Below are 27,510 nucleotides of genomic sequence, written 5' to 3' on the forward strand. Positions count from 1 at the left end.
ACAGCAATACCCGCTGAGGCCACGGAAGGACCAACGCATCGATCCCTTCCGCTCGCGGATCCCAATGCCGACTGAAATACCGAGGAACCTGAGCATTCTATGCCGATGCCATGAGATCCACTACTGGCATTCCCCACTTTAGAACTATCTGGTCGAACACCGACCGGTGCAGAGACCATTTTCCGGGGTCCAACAAGTGTCTGCTTAGAAAATCCGCGTTCACGTTGTCCACCCTGGCCACGTGCGCCGCCAAAATCTACACTAGATGCCTTTCCGCCCAACTCATGAGCAGAGCCGTCTCGATTGCCAACCGCGGACTCTTCGTACCGCCCTGCTGGTTGACATACGCTACCACTGTCACGTTGTCGGACATGACTCTTACCGCCTTTCCGACCACACTTGAGCGAAATGCCAACAGAGCTAGCCGAATCACCCTCGTCTCCAACCAGTTGATAGACCACTGAGCTTCCTCTGTCGACCACCGCCCCTGCGCGGACCGACCAAGACACTGAGCTCCCCAGCCCAGCAGACTGGCAGCCGTTACCAGAATCACCCACTGAGGAGGTTCCAACGACATGCCCTTTTTCAGATGAGCTGAGCACAGCCACCACTTGAGATGTGCCGAGGAGCCCCCCTCAATGGCAACCGCAACTCCAAACTGTGTACCTGAGGAGACCACCGGGACAACAGAGCCGCCTGAAGCTGACGCATATGCGCCCTGGCCCATGGTACTACCTCTACTGTCGCTGCCATGAGGCCCAGAACCCGAAGGTACATTCGAACCGTCAGACTCTGAACGGATATTAACAGCCAGACCTGCTGCTGAAGAGAAGCGATCCGAGAATCCGGCAGAAAAACACGACCCACTGCCGTGTCGAACCGCACTCCCAAGTACTCCAGATCAACTGACTTTTGACTACATTCACTACCCATCCGAGCGATTCCAGAAACATGACCTGAACCGTCGCTGCCACACTGTGAGCCCGAGATTTCGCCTGGATCAACCAGTCGTCCAGATACGGATGCACCAGAATTCCATGCCTCCGCAAAGCCGCTGCTACCACCACCATTATCTTGGAGAAGGTGCATGGAGCCGTTGCCAGACCAAAAAGCAGAGCACAGACCTGAAAGTGCCTCCCTAAAACAGCAAAACGAAGGAAACGCTGATGGGCCTCTCAAATCGGCTCGTGCAGATACGCTTCCGTGAGATCCAGTGACGTGAGAAATTCTCCCTGACGAACAGCCACTATGACCAAGCGCAGAGTCTCCATGCGGAAGGATGGCATCCTGAGTGCCCCATTGACCCTCTTGAGATCTAAAATGGGTCAAAACTGGTCCTCTTTCTTTGGCACCACAAAGTAAATGGAATAACAACCCATTCCCAGCTTGTGCCGAGGAACGGGTACCACAGCTCCCAACTGGATTAAGCGACCCAGAGTCTCCTGAATAGCCTTTAACTTGACTCGAGAGTGACAAGGAGAGGGAAGAAACAGATCCGGCAGCAAGTGCTCGAACTCGAGTGCATAACCGTCGCGAACGACCTCCAGCACCCACTGATCTGAAGTAATTTGGGTCCACCCCTGATAAAACAGACAAAGTCGCGCCCCGACCTTCACCAGAGGCTGGACCCACACACCTTCATAAGGAGGACTTATTACCATTTCCGGCACCTCCGGAGGAGTCCCGGACCTCCTCGACGACCCCCTTGAAAGGACTGCGTCCGCTGGAAAAACCGGCTTTTAGAAGGAGACACAAATCTGCCCGGCCTGTACCGCCTCGCGTCCTTAAACCGACCTCTAGCCGAACCACCTCGACTAGCCGCCTTAGGCCGTAACTCCGGCAACCGTGAGACCTTGGTATCCCCAAGGCCACTCATCAGTTTATCCAAGTCCTCTCCATAGAACCTTTGAAAGGTAGAGAACACAACTTTGCTTTAGAGGCCGTATCTGCCACCCAGCCCCTAAGCCAAAGAGCCCTGCGAGCCGTCATCGCCAGAGCCATATTCTTAGCCGAAGCCCTTAGCAAATCATAAAGGGTGTCCGCCAAAAACGAAGACCCCCATCTCCAATTTGGCCAGGTCCTGAACCAAACCAGTCCTATCTAACGCAGGCTCATCCAAGAGCTTCTCCGCCCAACGGAAACAAGCTCTGGCTACCAAGCCCCCACACACAGAGACTTGCAAGGCCAAAGCCGACAAATCAAAGCTGCGCTTCAGAAAGGTTCAAGCTTCCTATCCTGAGGATCCCGTAAGGCTGTACCGCCATCCACCGGAATGGTCGTAGCCTTAGTAACTGCCGTAACCACCGCATCCACAGTAGGTGGTTTCAGCAGGGCCAAATCTTCCGGAGGCAAGGGATACAGCCGCGCCATAGCCCTAGACACCTTACAAGCAGCCTCCTGCACAGACCATTCCTGAAAAACCATGTCCCTAATGTCTGAATTCATGGAATGGAATGGGAGGCTCTCCGAATCTCCTTAACCAAGGGATCTACTCTGGGTCCCTCCGCAGAGGGAGTGGCCGCCGGAGCAAACTTCAAAGTAGAGATCACCTTATCAATGAGCTCTAACTCCTCCTTATGAATAATGCGAACCACTGAAGAATCTTCCCCAGGCCTTAGCCCATTCTGATCCTCAGACACATCTAAGAGATCCTCCTCTCCTGGGTCACTCCAAACGTCCGACCCAGGCAGAGAAAGTATCTCCATAGGCTCCGAAATATCCACCTGTGGGCGCTTAACTCCCACTGAGCTAGCAGCCTCCGGGGAACAAACAGCCTGAGAGAGGCCAGCTCTCCAGGCATTATACAGAGACCAAACAAACTCAGGGGGGAAGCCAGACCCCCCCCCCCCCCCCGACGCTGCTGAAGCCCCAACACTTCCCGCAGTCTCCGCGATGGACCCCCCTCGCTCCCGAGGCGGCAGGTCCATCGCGTGATCCGTGGCTAAACTAGGCGCGCTTCCCGCCACACAAGGGTCCCCCGGCGCCGGTACAGAATGCGCGGCCAAAAGGGCCGCACTTCCCACCAAAAACGGCTCCGTCGAGGCTGACCGTGGACACGCAGCCAAAATGGCCGCGTTTCCCGCCAAAACCGGCCCTGTCGTTGCCGGCCCGGAATGTGCGGTCAAATCGCCGCCCAACACCTCCGCCGACTCAGGGGAAAGCATGGGGGGCAAGAGCGCTGACAACGTAGGCGCCCCACAAAATCTACATTGGCCACCTTTCACTTCAATTCCGAGCTTCGCGCAAAACCGACACCTTGCCGGCTTAGACATAATGGCCGTGAACACAATACAAACAGTTGCTTTGTGCTCTGATAGACTAATAGGCAAAACCGCCTAAGGGAAGAACACCCTTGAAGACGTTTTATCTCTGGACTGCCACAAGAACGGACAAAATAGCCGCCTTTTAAAAACGTTTATTTTTATTTTAAACCTCGATGCTGATGCCTAAACGTCTCAAGGGTACAGAACGAGGTCTGTAGCCGAGGTCAAGCAGTCCTCCAGAGCAAGAGCACAGGGGGAGGGACGCGGCCACCCGGGTGCGACACCCCACAGGGAATAAGAAGCCCCTTAGGACTTACACCCTGTAATAGAGATCCAAGTGTGGGTTCTCTAACATTTACAACCCAACCTAGAAACCCCAAACGGGCCTACCAGACTTGAGTACACTGCACAGGCTGCACACACATCTACCCTCTGCTGAGACTGAGAAAATACTGGTTAGTAGAAGGTCTGCACAGGCTACTTGTATAAGAAGTTTTAGTGTTCTCAGTCTCCCTCTGCTGGTAGGAGTGCATAACCCAAGCGTCTTGAACGGTCTGGAGGATTGCTGAGGAAATTTTATTTTTTGTGACTGAGGTCTCATTTTTCAGTAACCACTCCACTTACAGTAGTTTGGAAAGTTACAGTGTCAGCAGGATCGTAATTGCTATCAACTCTATAAGTGCTATAAGCCTTGTGTGAAGCTGGTATACCTACCTGCTATTTCGCCTGTGCCACCTGCTCTGTTCCCATAAAGACCATCGTGCTTTCTCCTTCTGTTCATAGCTCTCATGACGAGAGGAAAACGCTTCATCAGACAAGTCTTCTACCTATAATTATAAACAAAAGTTAACCTTTGGTTACCATAAGTATGGTCAAGTCAGGTTAGCAGTAGCTGGTCCTCAATCGGTGTTACTGCATGACTGAATTCTCCCCTTCCCCCTGAGGAACCAGCAACACTCCCCCTCTTCTTTCCACAACTCCCCACCCCTCCAAGTCCAGCACCACTTTCTCTACTCCCTCCTCCTCACCTTGATCCCTCAAACCTGTTTTCTTTAGTGGCCCCCGCAGCGATAACAGGCTGCCTGAGCCGGCACAGGATCCTTTCCTCTGCCGCATCCTACCCTTCTGACAACTTCCTGTGTACGTGAGGGCAGGATGTAGCACTGGGAAGGATCTGGTGCAGCTAAAGAAAGCAGGTTTGATGGACCAAGGAGCAGAAGGAACGGGAGGAAGCAGAGAAAGCAGTGATGGACTCAGGGAGCTGGTGGTGAATTGAGGGAAGGAAGTGTTGGACTCATGTTGGGGGCGGAGGGAAAAAGAAGGAGCAATGCTGAACTCAAGGGGGGGGGGGGGAAAGAGGGAGTGTCGCTGGAAGGAGGTGGCTGAGGGATAAAGAGGGAGATTTACTGGACTCATGGTAGGTGGGGTGAGAGGCTGAGAGAAGAAGAGGTAGTTCTGGGCTTAGGGAAGATGCAAGAGAGTTCCTGAACTTGTAGGGGAGAAGGGAGATGTGGTAACCCATGGGAGTGTGGGGGGGGGGGGGGGGGGGAAGGGGACAGGTGATGGATCTGCAGGGGTAGAGGGATAGGAGAAATGCCAGACTATGGGTGAAGGAACCTGGGAGAGAAGAGGAAGATGGCACACCATGATGGGGGGGGGGGGGGGGGGGGGCGCTGCAGCGAAGGGGAGAGGGCAGACCATAGGGGTAAGGAGACAGTAGGAGAAAGGGGGAGATCCTAGACCCACAGGAGATGCAGGTACACAAACCCTGATGATATGTTCCTTCCTGGGTTGAGTAGGCAGTAAGCACACTTAGCAGGTTTTCACTTCTGGTGTGCAGTTTGTCACTTACACAACCTGGGAAGGCATGTGTCAATGGGATATGTGTAGCCATGTCTCCTGGCACCAGGCTGGGTTTCCTGAGAAGGCTCTCCTCTCTGAGCTACTGCCCTGCTGAACACTGCACTTATTTATTTATTTGAGGGGGGTGGGGGAAGGTAGGGAAATGAAATGAGAGACAGAGAGGAGGCAGAGTTGTTGGATCATAAAAGTGAAAGGGGAGAGAGGGAGTTGCTGAACTATAAAGGTCAAGGGGAAGAGAGAGAAGAGGGAGTTGCTGGTCCATAGGGGTGAAGGGAAAGGGTTTGCAGGATCATAAGGAGGAAGGGGGCACAAGGGACAGGAAAATGCTGGACCACAGTGATGGAGAAGAGAGAAGGGTGGGAGGGCAGGGAGATGCTAGGCTACAAGGATGTGGGAAGGGATATATTTGGCATGGTTGAACCATGTGGGAGAACATGGGTGTTCTTAAGGAGATGAGCAAGAAAAAGATGGTAATTACAAAGGGTAGAATTGTACTAATGGGGACTGGGTGAAAGAGAAGGGAATAGGAGGCCAGGGAAGGAGTGAGACAGGAGATGTAGGCGTGAGGAGATACTTGATAGGTACTGGCAAGTGAAATATAGTTGGAGGACTGAAGAGTGAGACGGTGAAATTTGAGGGGTGAGACAGAAAAGACAGAAAGAGGAAATATATCAGAGACAGATACAGTGAGGGCACAGAAGAGTAAAGTGTAGAATGGACAAATGGACCACACTCACTGGAAAGAGAGCAGAAGACAGACAGGAAAACAGGAGAGAAAAAACTGGGACAAAACATACTTGGAAAAATAAAGTACCCAGACAACAAAGGTAGAAAAAGTGTTTTATTTTGAATTTATTTGGTGGAATATGTTAGTTTTGGGAAATGTGCATCATGGATGTGTGTAAATTTTTTTTCAGTACAAGAGGAAATGCATTTCTGGTTTTGTTTCTATTGGTACATGCATAGTTTGACTTCTTGGGTTTCCAAGTTGGATTTTTATCTTTATCTTTTTAATTTATGATCCCTTGTACTGTATTTGGTGTGTGACTGAGGTGTGGTATTCTGTTGGCAAGTTGTTTCTATGTAGAACTCTATAGAAGTTCCATTTGTTCTGTTTTACCAGTAGTACATGTATTGATATTCAAGGGCCCTGTGTATTTGTAGTGCTACATATTCTTAAGTAAGGTTCTTGTTGTTTAAATCATAGGCATCAGTGCTACATGTATACTGGAGTTAGGATTTTTTTTTTCAGGTTTTGTGTTATTTTACAATGTGCCTGGTAGTGGAGAGATGTATTTAGTTATTATTGAGATAAATGTCAATTAAGTAAATACATGGAAGAGGTAAAGAGATGGATGACTGAGCATGTTAGTTTTGAATGTAGCAAAAAAAAAAAAAAAGGAGGCGACGAATGTGGGTACAGAATTGATGAATTGGCCTGACACTATTTGTTTGGGTGATATGTATCCCCAGTTAGGAAAGAGATGAAATTGCTGGGGGGGGGGGGAGAGGTACTTCATAAATTTCAAATTCTTGCTGACCTCCTTCCAGTCTGCTCTTTTACTTGACAAACAGGACTATTACATCCCGTTGCCAAATTCTCTTTGCTCAAACCCTCGACGTCTCTTTGCCACACTGTAACATACATAGTAACATAGTAGATGACGGCAGAAAAAGACCTGCACGGTCCATGCAGTCTGCCCAACAAGATAAACTCATATGTGAGTCATTCCGTGTCAAGTGGACCAATTTTAAAGGTCGTCCCCACCTCACCATCCCAGACCCCGACGAAACCCGGTACATAGCCTCCCCACGACAAAAAACCAAGCTGTGCAAAATTCCAGCCCAAAAGACTAAAAATTGGAGGCTCCAGGGGACCCCAAGCAAAGGGCCGCAAAACGTCGCCTGAGCAAAAATGACACCCCGGGCCAACCTCCAGAAGCTGTAAAACTGGAAGCCCCAGTAGCACAAGGGGGACACCCGGAGAACCTGCACCACTCCCAGGGCCCAATGAACTGGCAAAACCCCGTGCTCCCAGTCTCCCCACCTCCCGAATGGCCCAGGCTCAAACCCCGCCAAAAAAAACGGCAAAAATCAATCCACAGCGATGCCGAGGCTACCGCAGCCTCCAAACTCTCTCATTAAACTGCCTTCACCTCCAACTCCCCAGACTCTGGCTGAGTACTTTCATGATAAGGTTCACAAGATTAAACTTGAATTCTCAACCAGGTCACCTCCACCTCTCTCAACCCTCCAACCCCTGCCTCCTTTTCTTCCTTTTCTGAAATCACTGAAGAGGAAACTACACATCTTCTTCGAAACTAACTACCTGTTCCTCTGATCCTATTTCCACCCATCTACTTAACACTATCTCTCCTACTGTCATCCCTTTTATCTGTCATATCCTCAATCTTTCACTTTCTACTGCGACTTTTCCTGATACCTTCAAACATGCCGTAATCACACCACTCCTTAAAAAACCTTCATTGGACCCTACCTGTTGTTCCAACTATCGTCACATCTCCCTCCTCCCTTTCCTAGCTAAGATACTTGAACATGCTGTTCACCATCAATGCCTTGACTTTCTTTCCTCTCAAGCTATTCTTGATCCACTTCAATCTGGCTTTCGCCCCTTCATTCAACCAAAACAGCGCTGGCTAAAGTCTACAATGACCTGTTCCTGGCCAGATCCAAAGGGCTCTATTCAATCTTCATCCTTCTCAATCTATCTGTTGCTTTTGACACTGTTGATAACAGCCTACTCCTTGATACGCTGTCCTCACTTGGATTTCAGGGCTCTGTTCTTTCCTGGTTTTCTTCTTATCTCTCCGAGACTACTTTTAGTGTATACTCTGGTGGATCCTCCTCTACTTCTATTCCACTGTCAGTTGGTGTACCTCAGGGATCTGTCCTGGGACCTCTTCTTTTCTCCATCTGTACTTCTTCCCTTGGTACTCTGATCTCATCCCATGGTTTTCAGTATCATCTTTACGTTGACTCCCCCCAGATCTACCTCTCCACACCAGAAATCTCAGCAGGAATCCAGGCCAAAGTATCAGCCTGCCTGTCTGACATTGCTGCCTGGATGTCTCACCGCCATATGACACTAAACATGACCAAGACTGAGCTTCTTATCTTTCCACTTAAACCAACCTTTCCTCTTCCCCCATTCTCTATTTCTGTGGATAACACTCTCATCCTTCCTGTCTCATCAGCTTGTAACCTTGGGGTCATCTTCGACTCCTCCCTCTCCTTCTCTGCACATGTTCAGCAGACTGCTAAACCTGTCGTTTCTTTCTCTACAATATCAGCAAAATTCGCCCTTTCCTTTCTGAGCACACTACCAGAACCATCATCCACACTCTTATCACCTCTCACTTAGACTATTGCAACTTGCTTCTCACAGGTCTCCCACTTAGCCATCTCTCTCCTCTTCAATCTGTTCAAAATCCTGCTGCACGACTAATATTCCGCCAATGTCGCTACGCTCATATTAGCCCTCTCTTCAAGTCACTTCACTGGCTCCCTATCCGTTTCCGCATACAGTTCAAACTTCTCTTATTGACTTATGAGTGCATTCACTCTGCAACTCCTCAGTACCTCTCCACTCATCTCTCCTCCCCGGGAACTTTGTTCACTGGGTAAATCTCTCTTATCTGCACCCTTCTCCTCCAGACTCCGTTCCTTTTATCTTGCTGCACCATAGGCCTGGAATGGACTTCTTGAGCCGGTACGTCAAGCTCCATCTCTGGCCATCTTCAAATCTAAGCTAAAAGCTCACCTTTTTGATGCTGCTTTTAACTCCTAACCCTTATTCACTTGTTCAGAACCCTTATTTTATCATCCTCACTTTAATATTCCCTCATCTCTTATTTGTCCTGTTTGTCTGTCCTAATTAGATTGTAAGCTCTGTCGAGCAGGGACTGTCTCTTCATGTTCAAGGGTACAGTCTACGTACTGCGTACGTCTAGTAGCGCTATAGAAATGATAAGTAGTAGTAGTAGTAGGGTAATTTTGGACAATAAGTTGACAATGAAGTCTCAGGTTGCCTTTAAGCATTTGCATATGCTATACAGATTGAAGTTATGATTTCTGGGTATGATTTTTGGTGTATAATCCAAAGTATGGTTTTGGTGGGCTTGGACTACTGAAATGCTTTGTATATAGGTATGTCTTCTTTGAACATCAAAGCACTGCAGGTAGTCCAGAATGCGGCTGCCAGAACAATAATGGGGTGGCAAAAATTTTCCCATGTGATGCCTATGCTTAAGAAATTACATTAGGTACTTGTTTTGCAAAGAATTCAATTTAAGGTGCTGACAGTTATACATCAGGTTTTGTTCGCTGCTCCACCATTTTATTTGAACCAGATTTGACTGATTACCATCCAAGTCATGCACTGAGGTTTGATTCTACTATGCAACTGTTAACTGACGTATTGATGCAGCTGCACTATGCAGACACACAAACTTCGGCCTTTGCATCTGTGAGAATTTTATTGTGAAATACACTGTCTGGTCAGCTTCTCCAGTGTGCTAACTGGACACATTTTAGGAAGTTATTGAAAACTCAATTGTTTGTGTCTGTATTTTTATAATCATATGAAGAGAATTTTTTTGCAGGCAGTTTGTTTGTATATGCTTATTTATTTATTAGGATTTATTTACCGCCTTTTTGAAGGAATTCACTCAAGGCGGTGTACAGTAAGAATAGATCAAACATGAGCAGTAGGCAATTACAGCAGTAAAAATATTAAAGTAACAATACAAAGCATGGCATGTTATACTACTTGCAATGACGACACAATACGTAATAGAACATTATAGTTGGTAGTGAAGGGTAAGGTAAAGTTGTAACATATAGATGAGTAAGAAAATAGGAAGAATTAGAAAGTAAGGTGACTGATTTGAAGAAAGTTGCACATGAGGTCAGAGAGATGGTTAAATATCATCTCAGCTAGGGTGGGAGTGGATAAACATGTACCACTGCAGTATGTGCAGCCTGAGTCAATCCTTGTGTGTGTGAGTGAGACTAACAAGTTAGTTACTTCTTCCATTAAAGGCTTGGTTGAAGAGCCAAGCTTTCACCTGCTTCCTGAAGTATAGATAGTCTTGTGTTAAGCGGAGCCTTTCAGGCAATGCATTCCAGAGTGTGGGGGCTACTCCGGAGAAGGCTCGCTTGCGGGTATCACATCGTGTAATGTCTTTTGGAGAGGGTGTACTTAGTAAAAGTCCTTGGAAGGATCTTAGTGTCCTTGGCGGTGTGTGGAGGATCATCCTATTATTCAGATACTCGGGGCCATTTCCTTTCAGGGCCTTGAAGATCAGACATAGAGTTTTAAATTGAGCCCTGTATTGTACTGGTAGCCAATGAAGTTTTTGCAAAAATGGTGTGATGTGGTCACGTCGCTTGCAACCTTCTATGAGTCTTGCTGCTGCATTCTGAATCAACTGGAGCTGGTGCAGGCCCTTTGTAGTCAAGACCACTGTATAGTGCATTGCAGTAATCCAGTCTTGATGTTACAGTGGCATGCACAACTGGGATAAGATTTACCTTCTCGATGTAAGGAGAGAGGCAGCGTAGCTGTCGCAAATAGTAGAAGCAGCTCTTGAAGGTTGCTTGGATTTGGGGAATTAGAGTAAGTGTTGAATCTAACTGTATTCCAAGGTTCCTGACTTGTAATTTGAGGGGGAGTTCATACTTCCCAAAAGGGATTTTGATGTCAGGTATGTATCCACTTGTGTTAGGGACCCACAGAAGCTCGGTTTTACTTGGGTTCAGGCAAAGTTTGTTGTGTTTAGCCCATTGATGTTAGACAAGTAATCAGTTTATTTAAGGCTGTAGGTAAGTCAGGTTCAATGAGTATGAGTAGCTGCACATCATCTGCAAAGATGTAGAACCGAGTGTCCATTGACTGAATCAGCTCAGCTATTGGCTTGAGGTAGATATTAAACAGAATAGGTGACAGTATCGATCCTTGTGGTACCCCGCAGGTCAGTGTCCATGGTGGTGGTGAGTTGCTGCCAAACATTATGGATTGTTGCCTGTCTGATAGATAGGATCTGAACCAGGCAAGTACTGTTCCATTGATACCTGTTTCTGTCAGTCGTGCTAGCAAGATATCATGATCCACAGTGTCAAAAGCTGCTGAGAAATCTAGCAGTACTAACATCGAGGCGAATCCCTTGTCTCGGTTTCTGTGAAGATCATCTAGCAGGGATACGAGGACCGTTTGTGTTCCATAACCGGGTCTGAATCCAGATTGACATGGATCTAGCCAGTTACTCTTTTCTAGCCATTCAATAAGTTGAACACAGACTGTTTGTTCTCTGAGTTTCCCTAGCGGATACTGGCCTGTAATTTTCAAGTTTGTCCTGGTCAAGGTTGTTTATGTCTTATGGAAATGTGAATGTCCTTTTGTATACCACCTAGTTATAGGTGGTATAGAAAATTTTAAAATAAATATTCTGATTATCACGTTATTTTTGTATGGTAACTTCCATAGAGAAAATGTGCTACTTATGATCTGAACCTGTTGAGTGTGTGTGTGTGTGTGTGTGTGGGGGGGGGGGGGGGGGGGGGGGGGGGGTATAGGGTTTTTTTTGTATGCAGAGCATGTTTACATTTACTATATGAGAACTGATATACTGTATCAAAGGTCCGTGAGGGTCATGTATAGTGTACGTCATGTCAAGGATGCCAGCATCATCCATAAAATTCTGTCCTGACTGAAAAAAGGTTGAGAACCACTGTTCTAAACACAACAGATGTTATTGTTTTTCTTTAACTACAAGACTTCTGACACAGGAATATTGAAATACTGTCAATTATAGTTGCTTAACTTTTTAGTTCAACTATTTCAGTATGTAAATGCTTTATGTAATCTGCAAGTAGTAATAGTTATGTATGTAGCCCTTTTTATTCTTTCCAACCGAATAAAAGATTGAAAGAATTATACAAAACGGGTTAAGATGCTTGTCGGGGGGGGCAAAATAACTTCTGACAATTCAACAAACTGAGATGTAACTTGGTATGTGGGAGGAACCAATAAAAAAACAAAAAACAAAAAAAAGAGTTCAACTCTGTTCTCATATGCCCTATTTTTGAAGCCCCCCCCCCCCACCTCCCACTAAAAAAATCGTCTCAATGCATTTCTGTGGGAGAAAGAGTTTCAGCTTCACCTATAGTGAAGATCAGCAGTTAGGAAACTCCTCCTTTTATACTGCCTCTCTCTTTTTCTACTCTTTCAAACCAAACTAAACTACCTTCATCACTCTGCAATTACCTCACCCCCAAATTACCCCCAACTGCCTCACCACCTCAAACTGCTCCACTCCCAAAAACCTACCACCTACAACTGCCAATTAAAAAAAAAACAAAAAAACAACCCTTGCAAATGCCCCACCAAACTGCAAACTGCTCCAACTGTAACAAATGCACCATGCAACTGACCCATAATTCCAAACTGCCTCTACCTCTGAACACTATCCCATACCATGAGACACCACCATGCAACTGCCCCAGCCCTGAAAACTATTCTCACACAACTGGAGGGGCAGCCTAATGGTTAGTGCAGTGGCCTGAGAACAGGGGTTCAATTTCCACTGCAGCTCCTTATGATTCTGGGCAAGTCACTTAAACCTCCATTGCTCCAGGTAAAAAATAAGTACCTGTATATAATATATAAACTGCTTTGACAGTAACCACAGAAAGGCAGTATATCAAATCCAATTCCCTTTCTCTTAAAAAAAAAAAAACTGCTTCAACCTAAAAAATTACTCCTTGCAACTGACCCAATCACTCTGTAAACCACTCCCCCAACAAATGCTCTCCATGCAACTATCCACCACCCCGTACAAATGCTCTCCTGCAGCTGACCCACCACTTAAATAAATGCCCGTCTCAAAAGGCAGACCCACCTGCCCCACCGCCTTACAAACTGCACTCACCCTCAAGAAATGCTCCCCCCACCCCACAAACTGCCCTCCTGCAACTACCCCACCACCCTGTAAACTGTTGGACTCCCAAAAACTAGCTTACCCACCACTGCCCTCCATATTGCCCATCCCCTCATACTAACCCTTGAAACTGCCCTACTTGTAAAAACTATCACCTTACTAATTGAACCCACCTCCAATACTACACCAACAGACTCCAAATGAGTTGTAAATAATTCTCTGTCCCTGATAGGGTGCATATGAGTCATTCTGCTCTATATTTCATTCTTTGCACTTAATTCTACTGTGAAAAGTACCAACAGAATTATAGTTCAATTCATAGCTATGAATTAAAAGTATTCGGAAACTAGGCGCATACTTTGCACCCAAATGTAAAAGAGGGCCCTGTGAGATGTGCTTAGGACAGAGGTGGTTAGAATTGTTCACTGTATAACTTTTAGGATTCAACAGAATTTTGCATTAATATTCAGAAGGCAGGAGGATGGCCATCACATCTGGACATTAAAGAGAGCCTGAAACCTCTATCTGCAGTTCTTCAATTTTCCATCCTGTGTGAGTAAGACTGCCCTGCCTGTTTCTGGTAAAGGCTGTGAGGTGAAGAGGGCTAAAATGCTGCTCTAGTTACAAGGTGGGCTTGGAGAAGTTCTTGTGCTGTATAAGGATAAATTAGGTCTTACCTGCTAATTTATTTTTACTTTAGTCCCTCTAGACCATCACAGATGGATTATGCACTCCTACCAGCAGATGAAGACTGAGAACCAGCAAGTTTCAGATATAGGTGTTAAGTGAGCTGTGCAGTTCCCTGAAAATCAATCAGTCTACGAATAGCCAAGCAGAACTACAGAAGAGGAGAGAAAAGAAATAATATACCCCAAACTCCCTAGAAGAACCACAATCGGAACATGGCCAACAGGGTCCACACCGTATACTGCTGCTGCCCAGCACTGGAAGTATCCAACATGAAAAGAGGTCACCAAAATTACCTGATCCCCATGTCCCGAGTAATGGGTTTTTTTTGGAAATCATATGCCTGGTTTCTTAATTTAAAGAGCACAAAAATATAATCAGAGTGTCAGAAATCCCGAGTAACGCGTAAGTACCACCAGAAAACCCGACACGCATCCAGACAATGCAACTGCCATTGCCCCTTTGAACCGGCCTGGTCGCCCAACACAGGCAGGAACACTGACTGAATGACATGAAATGCTGATATACCACACCTTAGGAAGAAAAGAAGGAACCAACTTCAGCTCCACTTTATTCTGAAGGAACAACAGAAAGGGCTCCCGACAGAACAGGGCCTGCAACTCCAAAATCCTGTGAGCTGAAAGGGAAAGGGAAATGGGACTTGATATACCGCCTTTCTGTGGTATTTTGCAACTATATTCAAAGCGGTTTACATATATACAGGTACTTATTTTGTACCTGGGGCCATGGAGGGTTAAGTGACTTGCCCAGTCACAAGGAGCTCCTTGAGGACTATTTCTGTCAATGCCTAGTTGAGCAGGAAGGCTTAGAGGGCTTACAATAACCCTCTAGAATGAGGTCCCCACTCCTGGAACTCTCCTAAGAGGCAACCAAATGCTGAAGGGTTCCCCCACCTTGCCAATCAGAGCAAGAAGATCTTCCTGCCTAAAAAGGTGCACCACAGGAGATTCCCCTTCCTCTCTTAGGGAATTCTTCCTGGGCTCCAGACGTCAGAGTGGTCCAGGGACACTGGCTCAACACCTTTATCCTCCGACCCAGGGTCCCTGCAAGAGGACAGAGAAGTTAACTGGAACAGACCCCCCCCCCCCCCCACGCAATTAGGGAGCCAGGAAGGGGAAAAGGAGACCCAAGGAACCACGCCATGTAACTTAACCCCTGTCCCCTAAGCCCAGGTTCACAAGTTCTGTGCAACACCAAGCTACCAAGTAACTCCCTCCAAGATGGCTCCAGCAAGCTGAGTCACAAAATCAACTGTGCCAGCACAGAAGGGGATGAAGGAACATAGCCCAGAACCCCCCCCCCCCCCCCAGGTCAGGCACCACTGCCAGCAGTCCACTGCAGGAAACAGTTGGCCCGCATCCACAACCATTTCTGTCAAAGACCACATGTCTATGGTTGCTGGGCCTAGGGGTGAGGGGGTGGAAGCTGCTCCATAGCAACTGTAAATCCTAGATCCATCCGCAGCAACCCCCACCCACCAAACATCAGGCATGCTGCAATAACAGCTGCAAAGAACCATTGACTGCCACATGACCTGCAAGTTCAGGCGGGCATGCTGTCACTTAGCACTCACAAGCACTGAAGACTGGCTCCAGAAACCCTCCCCGAAGCCAGAATGGGACTACAGTCTCAACCGCTTCCCTGCTCTGAAGCTTTTGCAACTCACTATTTTGTTTTAAGCTTTATTAGGCATAGGTTGTTTGTGTAAGTCCCTTTAGCCTTTAAAAACATTTTTTTTTTAAATGGACTGCTAGTGCCAAAAGGGACCCGCAGCCAGCCCACTCATTTGAGCAAACAACTGTGAGCAAGGGCTTTGAGTGGAGAAGGGCAAACATCAGCACCTCCGACTCGACCTGGGAGAAATCTGTAGACCTAACCCTGGGAAAAAAGACGACCCCTGATATCAACCAGTGAAGCCCAGGCTGTGGCATGGGACCAAGGAAAGCAGGCCACAATCAAAGACAATCCCCCCCCCCCCCCCCCCCCCCCCCCCCCCCGCACCAGTCTAACATGCACCATCTGCTGGAGATAGAGAAATACCAACTAGCTCCAGGCTGCACCTCTCTTTATTCTGGTGATGTCACTTGAAACTGTCTTGTTTCTCTACCCCCCATCTGCTGAGTTGGGGAATACAACCCACTAATTTGGACTTGTCTAGCTGGATAAGGAATAGTCATTTATTTTAATGTGCCCATTATGAATTTTTCAAGATTGTATGCTACAATATATTTAATTCATGATGCATTACTGTTAGCTTGCAGAACTTCAAATCAAACAGCAAGCATGCAACAAAATTCAGAATGTGACTTAACAAACATTAATAAATTCAGATGAGGTGAATTTACGTTAAAAAACAATATGCAATATCTACCTCCTCTTCTTCCACATGAAGTCTCAGAGGCTGAAGGCCAACAACTCTCCAGCTGACAATGAGAGAAAAAATGATTTTATACCAGCAAAGACAGTTAAAAACACATAGATTAATGACAATTGAAGTGGTCATTTCTACCTGCTCACGCTACAGAACAATACTATGCACAGAATATCTTGTGGCTTTTCACATTATTTTGGCATATACACAGTACCCTAAATCAGGATGATTTATAACAAACTACATACAGGTAGACCACAGCTCTATCTTAGGCAATGGATCCCTGAGATAATGGAAGAAAGAACTAAGAACAATTGAGCATTGTTTATTTAAATATGGGCCATGCCTTTCCAGAAGTGAAACCAATGCTCAACACACATTACATAATCATAAAACAGAATATGTATCACGTAACAAAGTAGTACAACTGATACATAGTCATAAAAACATGTAGCAATACATAACAGATAAAAACTAACAATTCAAAATATAATCAAAATATATTAAAATAAAAAGCAAAGTTGCTCACTAACAGGTGTTCTCCATAGTCATCCGTACTAAATTAGACACACAAGTGGATAACCTTATCCGATGGTGTTGGGACAGAAGATCTCTCCCAGAGTTCAAAACTATTTAAGTTCAGAACATTTGTGGCATTTCCTGTGCATAGCAGTCCCTGCAGTCTGCTCAGTTTTAATTGTTCACATTTTTATTGATATGTCAAAAGAAACATATCCAACAATATGGGTGTACGAAGAGTCAAGTATCAAAGCATTCACAATAAAGAAAACATAAGTCCGCCAAACTTTCATAATTTTATCACCCAACCCCTACCCACAATCCTCCCCTACCCTCTTACTTTCAAACTGTTTAATACTTGAAATGCTATTATTAGTTTTATACAAAACGAGTACAAGATCCAAAGGGCTACCAAACTACAAGAACATACAAAAGAATCAGATATCCATGGTCATATCAACATAGAAACCTAACAATAACAAGAGGCTTGGGTTCTTATAGCCTCTCACCTGGAAAGCCCACCTTTCATCTGCTCAGTTTTAAAGCTCAATGTCAATCTAGAGATGGGAAGGAATGTGTACCAGATTAAATCCTGTCGTCTCTAGGGAACACCTGCTAAGGAGGAGGAGTGGAGTGGAGGAGTGGCCTAGTGGTTAGGGTGGTGGACTTTGGTCCTGGGGAACTGAGGAACTGAGTTCGATTCCCACTTCAGGCACAGGCAGCACCTTGTGACACTGGGCAAGTCAGTTAACCCTCCATTGCCCCATGTAAGCCGCATTGAGCCTGCCATGAGTGGGAAAGCGCGGGGTACAAATGTAACAACAACAAAAAAAAGCAACTTTGCTTTTTCTCAACAAGCAGGGTACAATCATCCATACAAGTGGATGACTCCCAAACCCAATGTTACACCTGTATCTGAGAAGTGTTCCAGTGTTTTGGGGCATGGTATTTAAATGTTTATGTGACAGTTGAAAAGTTTGTGTGGACAGACTCTTTAGTATTGCTTGAAGGAAGGTATGGTCCAAGCAGTAATATGAAGTAGAAGTGTGGAATGAGTACTAGGTAGCTGCTTTGCATATGCTCTCTGGAGAAGCAGACTTCATGAGAGCTAATTGTGGTGATAGAGGCTCTGATTTCATGAGAATTTGTTCTATTGGTCAGAGGGATAAAATAAATTGACTATAACAGGATTAAATATAGGCTGCATGCAAATTTGCCAATATATATGCTTTGCTATAAGCAGAATAAACATACTGGGATGAAAGATGAAGAAAAGTCGAGTAGACTCTCTGTTGGTCTCAATCTTTTTAAGGCTAGTTGGAAAGGTTTTTCTCTTATACCAATTAGTTTAGGCCAGATCAGGGGTTCTCAAATCCAATCCTCGAGGTGAACAAACCAGCTTGTTTTTCAGGATTTCCACAAAGAATATATGTATGAGATCTATTTGCATGCAATGGAAGCAGTGCATGCAAATAGATCTCATACAAATCCATTATAGAAATTCTGAAAACCAGACTGGGTTGTGGATCTTAGGAGCTGGATTTGAGGACCTCAAAGACAGCAGCAACACCATTTTTCTCTAATTTATTTTATTTTTATTTTTGTTACCTTTGTACCCCACGCTTTCCCACTCATGGCAGGCTCAATGCGGCTTACATGGGGCAATGGAGGGTTAAGTGACTTGCCCAGAGTCACAAGGAGCTGCTTGTGTCTGAAGTGGGAATCGAACTCAGTTCCCCAGGACCAAAGTCCACCACCCTAACCACTAGGCCAGGATGTGACCACTTTAGGCATGAACTCAGCACATATTAAAAACAACTTATGATGAAATTGCCTATGGGGCTTACATGCAACTAAAGCCTGAAGTTCATGGATTCTTCTTGCTAAAGTAATGTCACGGTTGTGGCCATGCCCTTATGTTCAGACCTACTGTTTCTCGGTATCTAGCTCTGTGACCTCTCCAGTCTGCCTTTTTCCCTATTGTTCTTCTTCCTGTAAGCCAAGCCTCGCTTTGGTCTCCCTGCTTTTTCTTCATTTCCTACTTGTGACATCAGCAGCCTACTCCTTTATAAGGACCCAGGGAGCTTTCCTACGTTGCCTTTGAAAGGGGTCTCTTAATTTGCCTCTGTGTTACCTGTATAGGTCATATCACTGCTTGGTTTTTGTTCCTGAGTCTTATTCCTGAAGGTCTGTTCTGTGTTTCCCGAGTCTTGTGTTTCAATGCTTTGTTTTGTTTCTGTGAGTTTGCTTTTGAACCTTGATCCTGAAGGCCTGGCTCTAGAGTCACACCCTGCCCTTGGTGTCTATATTTATTTATTTATTTATTTTATTTGCTACATTTGTACCCCACATTTTCCCACCTATTTGCAGGCTCAATGTGGCTTACACTATGTTGCAAAAGGTATAATCATAAACAGAGTAAGAGGTATGGTCTAATTTAACATATTACTGTGTAAGAAATTAGGTAGATAGGTCAGTAGAATTATTTACATAACACAAAATACAACAGGTAAGCTATAATGACCAATAGTGATAATGTGATTAACATATTCAAATTAGAAGGGATCAGTATTAGTTGGTTTAGATGTAGAATGGAATCAAGTCATTAAGGAGGATTTTTATTGTAAGTCTCTTCGAACAGGTGCGTCTTCAATAACTTCTGGAAGGTTGTCAAGTCATGCGTTGTTTTTATAGCATTCGGTAGTTTATTCCATGATTTTGTGCAGAGGTATGTGAAGGTAGATGCGTGTAGTGATTTGTATTTGAGTCCTCTACAATTGGGGTAGTGGAGGTTTAAGAAGGTACGTGATGAACTTTTGATGTTTCGTGCAGGTAAGTCAATTAGGTCTGACATGTATGATGGAGCTTCTCCATGGATGATTTTATGGGTTAAGGTGCAAACCTTGAATGCAATTCTATCTTTTAGTGGAAGCCAATGTAATTTTTCTCTGAGGGGTTTGGCGCTCTCATACTTCGCCTTTCCGAATATGAGTCTAGCTGCAGTATTTTGGGCAGTCTGGAGTTTAATGGTTTTTTCTTTGCATCCTGCGAAAATGGAGTTACAGTAATCCAGGTGGCTCAGTACTAGCGATTGCACTAGTTTGCGGAATACTTCCCTTAGTATCTACTCCATGATAGGATAAGTGGGAATATGTTCTATTCATTTTTTCCTATGTTAACCAATTTTTGAATAGTGCCTTGCCTATAATTGTGGACTTTAGCAGTAATTATCATTTAATAGATTTTCTTTATAAAATATTTTCTTGTATGGTATGGTAATACTCCTTTTCTGTACAAGTGTTTCTTGTAAAATTCATTAAAATTACAAAAAAAAAAAATAATAATTAGTCTTGTTAAACTACGATGATAAGATAAGACATTGAGTCTTTTCTGCATTGAGTTTAAGTAGGAAAGCATCAGCCCATGAGTTAATGATTTGGAAGCTGGTATTAATTTTATCTGTAATTTCTGATAAGTTGCTCTTGAATGGAATGCATATTGTGATGTCGTCGGCATAAATATATGGGTTTAGGTCTTGATTGGATAGTGATTTGGCTAGTGGCAACATCATTAAATTAAAGAGAATTGGTGAAAGCGGCGAGCCCTGAGGCACTCCACATCCAGGTCTCCATGGTGAGGAAATGGTTGACTTAGATATCACTTGATAAGATCTTACAGTTAGGAATTTGTAGAACCAGTTCAATACGTTTCCACCCAGTCCAAAGTATTCAAGGATGTTTAATAGAACACCATGGTTAACCATGTCAAACGCACTAGACATGTCGAATTGGAGGAGTAGAACATTATTGCTAGCTGCGATAATTTGTTTGAATTTAGTTAGGAGTGTTATAAGAACTGTTTCAGTGCTGCGATTAGAACGAAATCCGGATTGGGACGCATGTAATACTGAGAATTTATTCAAGTAATCATTAAGTTGTTTAGTTACTAAGCTTTCCATTAATTTGACTACAAGAGGGATGGATGCAACTGGGCGATAGTTAAGTCATTTAATTTTTTCTTCTGATCTTTGGGGATTGGCGTAAGTAATATATTACCTTTGTCAGTAGGAAAGGATCCACGTTGAGGAGCAGATTTTATTAAATGACTAGGCAAGCATCTAGTTTACAATGGGATTTGGTAAATCTATTGATCGTTTGGGTGACTTTATCCTCAGTTAGGGAGTTGAAATTTGTCCATATTCGGTCAGCTGGATATTCGTCAGTAATTGGGTCTAAGTAATCAATAAATGTTTCGTAATTAGAAGAGTTAGTTGATAAGGTGGATCTTAATTTGATGATTTTTTGACTTCCCTAGGCTTCTGCTTTTTTACTCTTGCTATAGTTAAGCTCCGTGTTTAAGCCAATCTCTGTGTTTAGCCAAGCTCTGTTACTGTTTTCCCTGTTCTGTTTCCTGTGTGTGTAGTTCTTGTCTGTTAATTCTGAGAGTCTGTAGAAGCCAGCATTGTCCCTAAATATCTCACTGCTATGCAGGTGTGTCTGCTGCCTCTCAATCTGCCTGGCCTTTCCCTTTCCAGCTGTGGATGCTGGCAAGCACATTGCTTCTTTGTTTGTTTTCCCTTAGTCTGCTTAATACTTTGCCTGCTATGTTTGCTTTCTGGTTCTTGAGCTCTGTTTCTGCCAAGTTCTGTTCCTGTTGTGTGTTTGAGCCATTGAGCCAGGTTCTGCTCCATGTTTGAGCTAGTTCTGTCCCAGTTCCCTGCTAAGCCAGGTCCCTTTCAGTATCCTGTTCCAGCCAAGCCAAGCCCCTTTCAGTATCCTGTTTCAGCCAAGCCAAGCCCCAAATCCCTTTCAGTATCCTGCTCCAGCCAAGCCAAGCCCCTTTCAGTATCCTGTTCCAGCCAAGCCAAGCCCCTTTCAGTATCCTGTTCCAGCCAAGCCAAGTCCCTTTTCAGTATCCTGTTCCAGCCAAGCCAAGCCCCTTTCAGTATCCTGTTCCAGCCAAGCCAAGTCCCTTTTCAGTATCCTGTTCCAGCCAAGCCAAGTCCCTTTTCAGTATCCTGTTCCAGCCAAGCCAAGCCACTTTCAGTATCCTGTTCCAGCCAAGCCAAGTCCCTTTCAGTATTCTGTTCCAGCCAAGTCCCCTTTCAGTATCCTGCTCCAGCCAAGCCAAGTCCCTTTCAGTATCCTGCTCCAGCCAAGCCAAGCCCCTTTCAGTATCCTGTTCCAGCCAAGCCCCTTTCAGTATCCTGATCCAGCCAAGCCAAGCCCCTTTCAGTATCCTGTTCCAGCCAAGCCAAGCCCCAAGTCCCTTTCAGTATCCTGTTCCAGCCAAGTCCCCTTTCAGTATCCTGCTCCAGCCAAGCCCCTTTCAGTATCCTGCTCCAGCCAAGCCAAGCCCATTCCAGAATCCGGTTCCAGCCAAGCCCGTTCCAGAATCTGGTTCCAGTCAAGCCAAGCCCATTCCAGAATCCAGTTCCAGTCAAGCCCAGCCCTTCCAGAATCCGGTTCCAGCCAAGCCTGCTTGAGAATCCTGAATCCTGTTCCAGCTAAGCCTATTTGAGAATCCTGCATCCTGTTTGAGAATCCTGTTCCAGCCAAGCCTGTTCGAGAATCCTTAACCCTGTTTGAGAATCCAGAATCCTGTTCCTGCCTTGTTTATAGTCTTGCTTCTGTTATTCTTGTTGCCTAGCTCCTATCCTGTCTTGCCTGTCTAGTTGTGCTTTGTCATGTCTCTTTCAGTCTAGTCCTGTCTGGTTCCAGTCCTTGCCTTGCGCTGCCCTTTCTGGACCCAGTTTTAATCTACTTTCGTGTTTTACCTTGTCTTGCATTTCTGGGTCCCAGTCCCAGTTTTAATCCAGTTCCGAGTCTTACCTTGTCCTGTCTGGATTCCAGTTCTGGCCCTTGCCTTCTTTTCCTTGCCTTGTCTGGATCCGGTTCTTGTGTTGTCCATTGTGTTTAGTTACCTCTGTCCTGCCTTGTTGAGTCTGTTAGTTAATCCTAGTCCAGTCTGTTCTGATTCCTGCCTGTGCCAGCCCAGGTGATTTGTCTGCCAAAGCTCCGGCTTTGGTCCAAGGGCTCACTATTCCTGACAGTTGTGACAAGTAACTGCATTAGGTAGAATTATCTTCCACATAAAACTCTGACTTCATCAGTTGAGATTGCACAGCATTCAAATCCCATGGGACGGATGGCTTTTTAATTGAAGATCTGGTATGGAGGAAGCCTCTAATGAACCTACTGCATAAAGGAGGTGGAAATAGATATATACCTGTGCAGAAAAAGTCGAAGAAGAGTTCTGCACTAGAAGAATGTTAGTGCTGTGAAACTAATGGCACAGACACTCAGACAGACGATGTAACTGTAGGCCATTGCATTGACGCTGGAACAAACAGTATGGACTAAGCTTGTGGCATGTCTGTGCTGGGGCTTTGGTGACAACAATCACCTCAGGATGCAATGTGCTTTTTGTACCATCATTTGAATCATCTGTGCTGTGAGAAAGGCACTTTGGGGAGTAGTTGGTAAGGTATGGTAGAAATCAGGCTTTTACTGCACAAGTGACTACCCTGCAGTATGTGAATAAACACAGCTTGTGATCAACATTGCAAGCTGTGTTATTCACACTGCCTGGCAGCATCAGGCTGCTAACTCATCCTAATGTTCCTGGGACGCATCTTAAAGGGGCCAGACATTACAAGGTGAAATTAGGCCTTACCTGCTAATTTTCTTTCCTCTAGACACTCCAGACTGGTCAAGATGCTTGGGTTATGCATGCCTACCAGCAGAGGGAGACTGAGAACACTGAACTTTGCACACTGTATATGTATCCTGTGCAGAACCATAGCCATCCAGTATACCAATAGCAAAGAAAATAACAACCAAAGAAACTCTCCAAACCCTGTACATGGAAACCCAACTCAAAATTATGAGTGCTTTGCAGCCCAGACGCAACCATCATCCAGAACTGCACCAGTTGGACGCCAGAAAGAAAACCTCCCCTGGCGTCTAGCATAACAGCAGTGTAGAACACTACTACAAAACAGCCACATCAGGACACAGGCCCAAAACAAGAACAAACAGCAGTGCTAAAAACAAGAAGGGTTCTTGACCAGTCTGGAGGATCTAGAGGAAAGAAAATTAGCAGGTAAGGCCTAATTTCACCTTCTTCAGCGACCCTCCAGACCGGTCAAGATGCTTGGGAAGTACCAAAGCAGTAAAATACTAAGGGCGGGACCCCCGAAAAGCAGGTCAACACGGCAACACCAAATCTGGCCTCCTCTCTGGCCCGAACGTCAATTCTGTAATGCTTCACAAATGAATGCAGAGAAGACCAGACAGCTGCCCTGCAGATATCCTGCAGAGGAATGAAATTGCATTCCACCCAGGAGGAAGCCATGCCCCGAGTGGAATGTGCCTTAAGCACTGGAGGCACAACACAACCCTTCAATAAGTAGGCTGAGGCAATAGAGTCTCCTTCAACCACCTAGCAATTGTTGGCTTGGAAGCGACAGCTCCTTTCTTAAGACCACCATACAAGACAAACAATCTATCCGAGGCCCGAAAGTCAGTCAAACTCCGCAGGTAGGAACACAAAATTTGACGGACATCCAATTTCGCCAGTTGACATAGGGAATAGATTGGGGGATTCTTCTCAAAGACTGGCAAGGAAATCACTTGATTCACATGAAAAGGCAAAAAGGACGGCACTGGTTTGAGTAAAAAAGGATCTCTGCAGGACAAAGCCTGGAGCTCAGAAATCCTCTGAGCCGAAGCAATGGCCACTAAATACACAGTCTTCAGAGTAAGATCCTTCAAAGTGCATGACTCCAAAGGTTCGAAAGGAGGACCCACCAGTACTTCCAGAACAAGATTCAAGTCCCACGGAGGAACCATTGGATGCAGTGGAGGATGTATCAGCTTAACTCCGCGCAAAAAAACAAACTATGTTCGGGGAAGAAGCCAAAGAAATTCCCTGAACTTTCCTGTGGAAAGAGGCCAAGGCCGCCACATGAACCCTGTCCAAACCATTCTGTAAGAACTCCAAGACTTCCACAACAGAGTCGTGAAAAGGAAGATAAGATCGATCCTGACACCAGCTCTCAAAAAGGCGCCACACGCGCACATAGGCCAATGAAGCAGACCGTTTTCTTGAAAGCAACATCGTATCAATTACTCTGGTGGGGGGGACCTTTCTTTCTCAACCTGTTCATTTCAAGAGCCAAACCGTAAGCAAGAAAGAAGAGGGATCGGGCATCTCGATCAGACCCTGAGATAACCGGACCACAGCGTCTAACGGGAGCGGCTCCTTGACTGCCAGCCGCAATAGATCTCCGTACCATGGACGACGTGGTCAGTTCGGGGCTACTAGGCCCGAGTGACGCTCGATTCGCTGCAGAACTCGACCCACCAGTGGCCACGGAGGAAACACATACAACAACTCCTGGTGAAGGCACGGAAGAACAAACGCATCGATCCCTTCGGAACAAGGATCCTTCCATTGACTGAAGAAACAAGGCACCTGGGCACTGGCAGCCGTTGCCATGAGGTCCATCTTTGGCAGACCCCATTCCACCACGATGCGGTCGAAAACTGAACGATGAAGTGACCACTCTCTGGGGTCCAACATGCGTCTCCTGAGAAAGTCCACACGTTGTCCACCCCGGCCACGTGACCCGCCGAAAGATCCTGAAGATGCAGTTCTGCCCAATACAATAACTCCTCCGCCGCTTCGGGCACCGCCTAGCTCTTCGTGCCTCCATGGAGATTGAGATAGGCTACGGCCGTCACGTTGTCTGAAAGTACTCTGACGGCCTTGCCGACAAGGAGAAACTGGAAGGCCTGAAGCGCCAACCGGATAGCCCTCGTCTTCAACCGGCTGACGGATCACCGAGCTTCCTCCAGTGACCAACGTCCCTCAGTTACCCGACTGAGGCAATGTGCTCCCCAGCCCCCCCATCCGTAGTAACCACTATCCATTCCGGGGTTTCCAAAGGCATGCCCTTCAACCAGGTTCGGCATGTGAAGCCACTAATTCAGACTGAGGTGGGGAGCTTCTGCCAAGCCCTGAGACTACAGAGACCAGTGGTCCAGAAGGGCATACTGTAACAGCCGAAAAATGTGACCTGGCCCAAGTAACCACCTCTATCGCTGCCGCCATCAGACCCAGCACTTGGAGGCAAGAGCAAGCCATCTCCACGCACAAACGACGGACTTGCTCCTGCAGCTTGGCAACCTGAATGGGAGTCAGAAACACCCGACCTTGCAGAGTGTTAAAACGCACCTCCAGATAGTTCAGGGTCTGCAATGGAAGCAGATGGCTCTTGACCGGATTCACCACCCAGCCCAGAGAATGCAAAAAACTTACTACCCGCTCTGTTGCTGTCTCGCTCTCCGACCTCGACTTGGCCCGAATCAACCAATTGTTGAGATACGGGTGTACTAAGATTTCCTGTTTCCGCAGAGCCTCTGCTTCAATCACCATGACTTTGGAAAAGGTTTACGGTGCTGTGGCGAGACCAAAAGGCAGAGCGCAGAATTGAAAATGCTTCCCTAAGACAGCAAACCGAAGAAAACGCTGATGAGTTGCTTAGATGGGAATGTGCAAACAAGCCTCTGTCAAATCCAGGGAAGTGAGAAACTTTCCCTTCTGAACCACTACAATAACTGAGTGCAGCATTTCCATCCGAAAGAAGGGCATCTTCAGAGTCGCATTGACCCTCTTGAAGTACAAAATGGGACGAATGGAACCTTCTTTCTTGGGCACCACGAAATAAATCGAATAACAACCCATCCCCCATTCCTGCCGAGGGACAGGTACTAGAGCCCTCAGAACGATCGACCAAAGCAACGACAAGGAGACTCTAGAAAGAAATCGGGAAGAGGACTGTTGAACTCTACCGCATACCTGTCGTGAACTACCTCTAAGACTCACTGGTCCAACGTAATCTGGGCCCACCTCTTGTAAAACTGATTCAAACAAGCACATACACGCACCAGAGGTTGGACCCCCGCACCCTCATCGAGAGGCGCAGGTAGGACCCACTCCCCCCGAGGAGTTACGTCTCCCACGACAGGACTGAGTCCTCTGAAAAAAACCCAACCTCTAGATGCTCCACTACACCTACCTGTCTGTACCGACTGGCTTCCCAAAAAAGACCACGCGTTGACGTCCCCCGTCCACCTGCCTTAAGACGTTGTTCCGGGAGATGCGGGACCTTAGCCCCTCCTTACATTTCTAGCTAATTGTTGTTCTGCTTGCACTTTTGCCAGATGTATCTCTCTCTTGGCTTCTTTCAGTTTCATCCGGTATTCCTCTCCGTGTTCCTCTTCTTGAGGTTTTTTGTATTTCATAAACGCCAACTCTTTAGCCTTTATTTTCTCTGCCACTTGCTTGGAGAACCATATCGGTTTCCTTTTTCTCTTGCTTTTATTTACTCTCCTTACATAAAGTTTTGTGGCCATATTTATTTTTAACATTAATTTTTATTGTCACCGATACAAACTGCGGTCACATTCTGCCATATCCATAATATGATGAGAATTACATACATATAAACTCATATAAACGTCAAATACAAGTCAAGTGATCTCACAAACATAATCATTGTGCCCCGCCTTGCACCAGTTTTTCCAAATACCCCGGTCCCCCCTTTCATCTCATCCATCCTCTTCCTTACCACACCAGCTCACATCATCCATACTACATACACTCTCCTCCCCCCTTATCCCCTTGCTCATACTCACTACCCCTCCCCTCCCCCCGAACTTAACCCTTGTAAACAGTCTGTCCACACCTTCGAGTAACGTCTGTTAACCAGTTTTAGTGATTTGGCATACATTTGACTCTCATAGGTGCCAACCTCTCTCAT

At 45.9% G+C, this 27,510-nt stretch overlaps 1 protein-coding gene across 5 annotated transcripts in view; it reads right to left on the reverse strand.

Annotated features, from left to right (window-relative positions):
* KANSL1L (KAT8 regulatory NSL complex subunit 1 like) overlaps positions 1–27,510 on the reverse strand; it is a 363,383-nt gene that overhangs the window by 52,767 nt on the left and 283,106 nt on the right. For all 5 annotated transcript variants that reach the window (XM_030209770.1, XM_030209773.1, XM_030209769.1 and 2 more), the window contains exons 12-13: positions 16,164–16,215; positions 3,978–4,090 (exon numbers count right to left, since the gene is read on the reverse strand). In XM_030209770.1, coding sequence (XP_030065630.1) covers positions 3,978–4,090; positions 16,164–16,215 — 165 coding nt within the window. The remainder of the gene's footprint in view (positions 1–3,977; positions 4,091–16,163; positions 16,216–27,510) is intronic.

This window comes from Microcaecilia unicolor, chromosome 7, assembly GCF_901765095.1.
Source record: "Microcaecilia unicolor chromosome 7, aMicUni1.1, whole genome shotgun sequence".
In the NCBI taxonomy this organism is placed as follows: domain Eukaryota; kingdom Metazoa; phylum Chordata; class Amphibia; order Gymnophiona; family Siphonopidae; genus Microcaecilia; species Microcaecilia unicolor.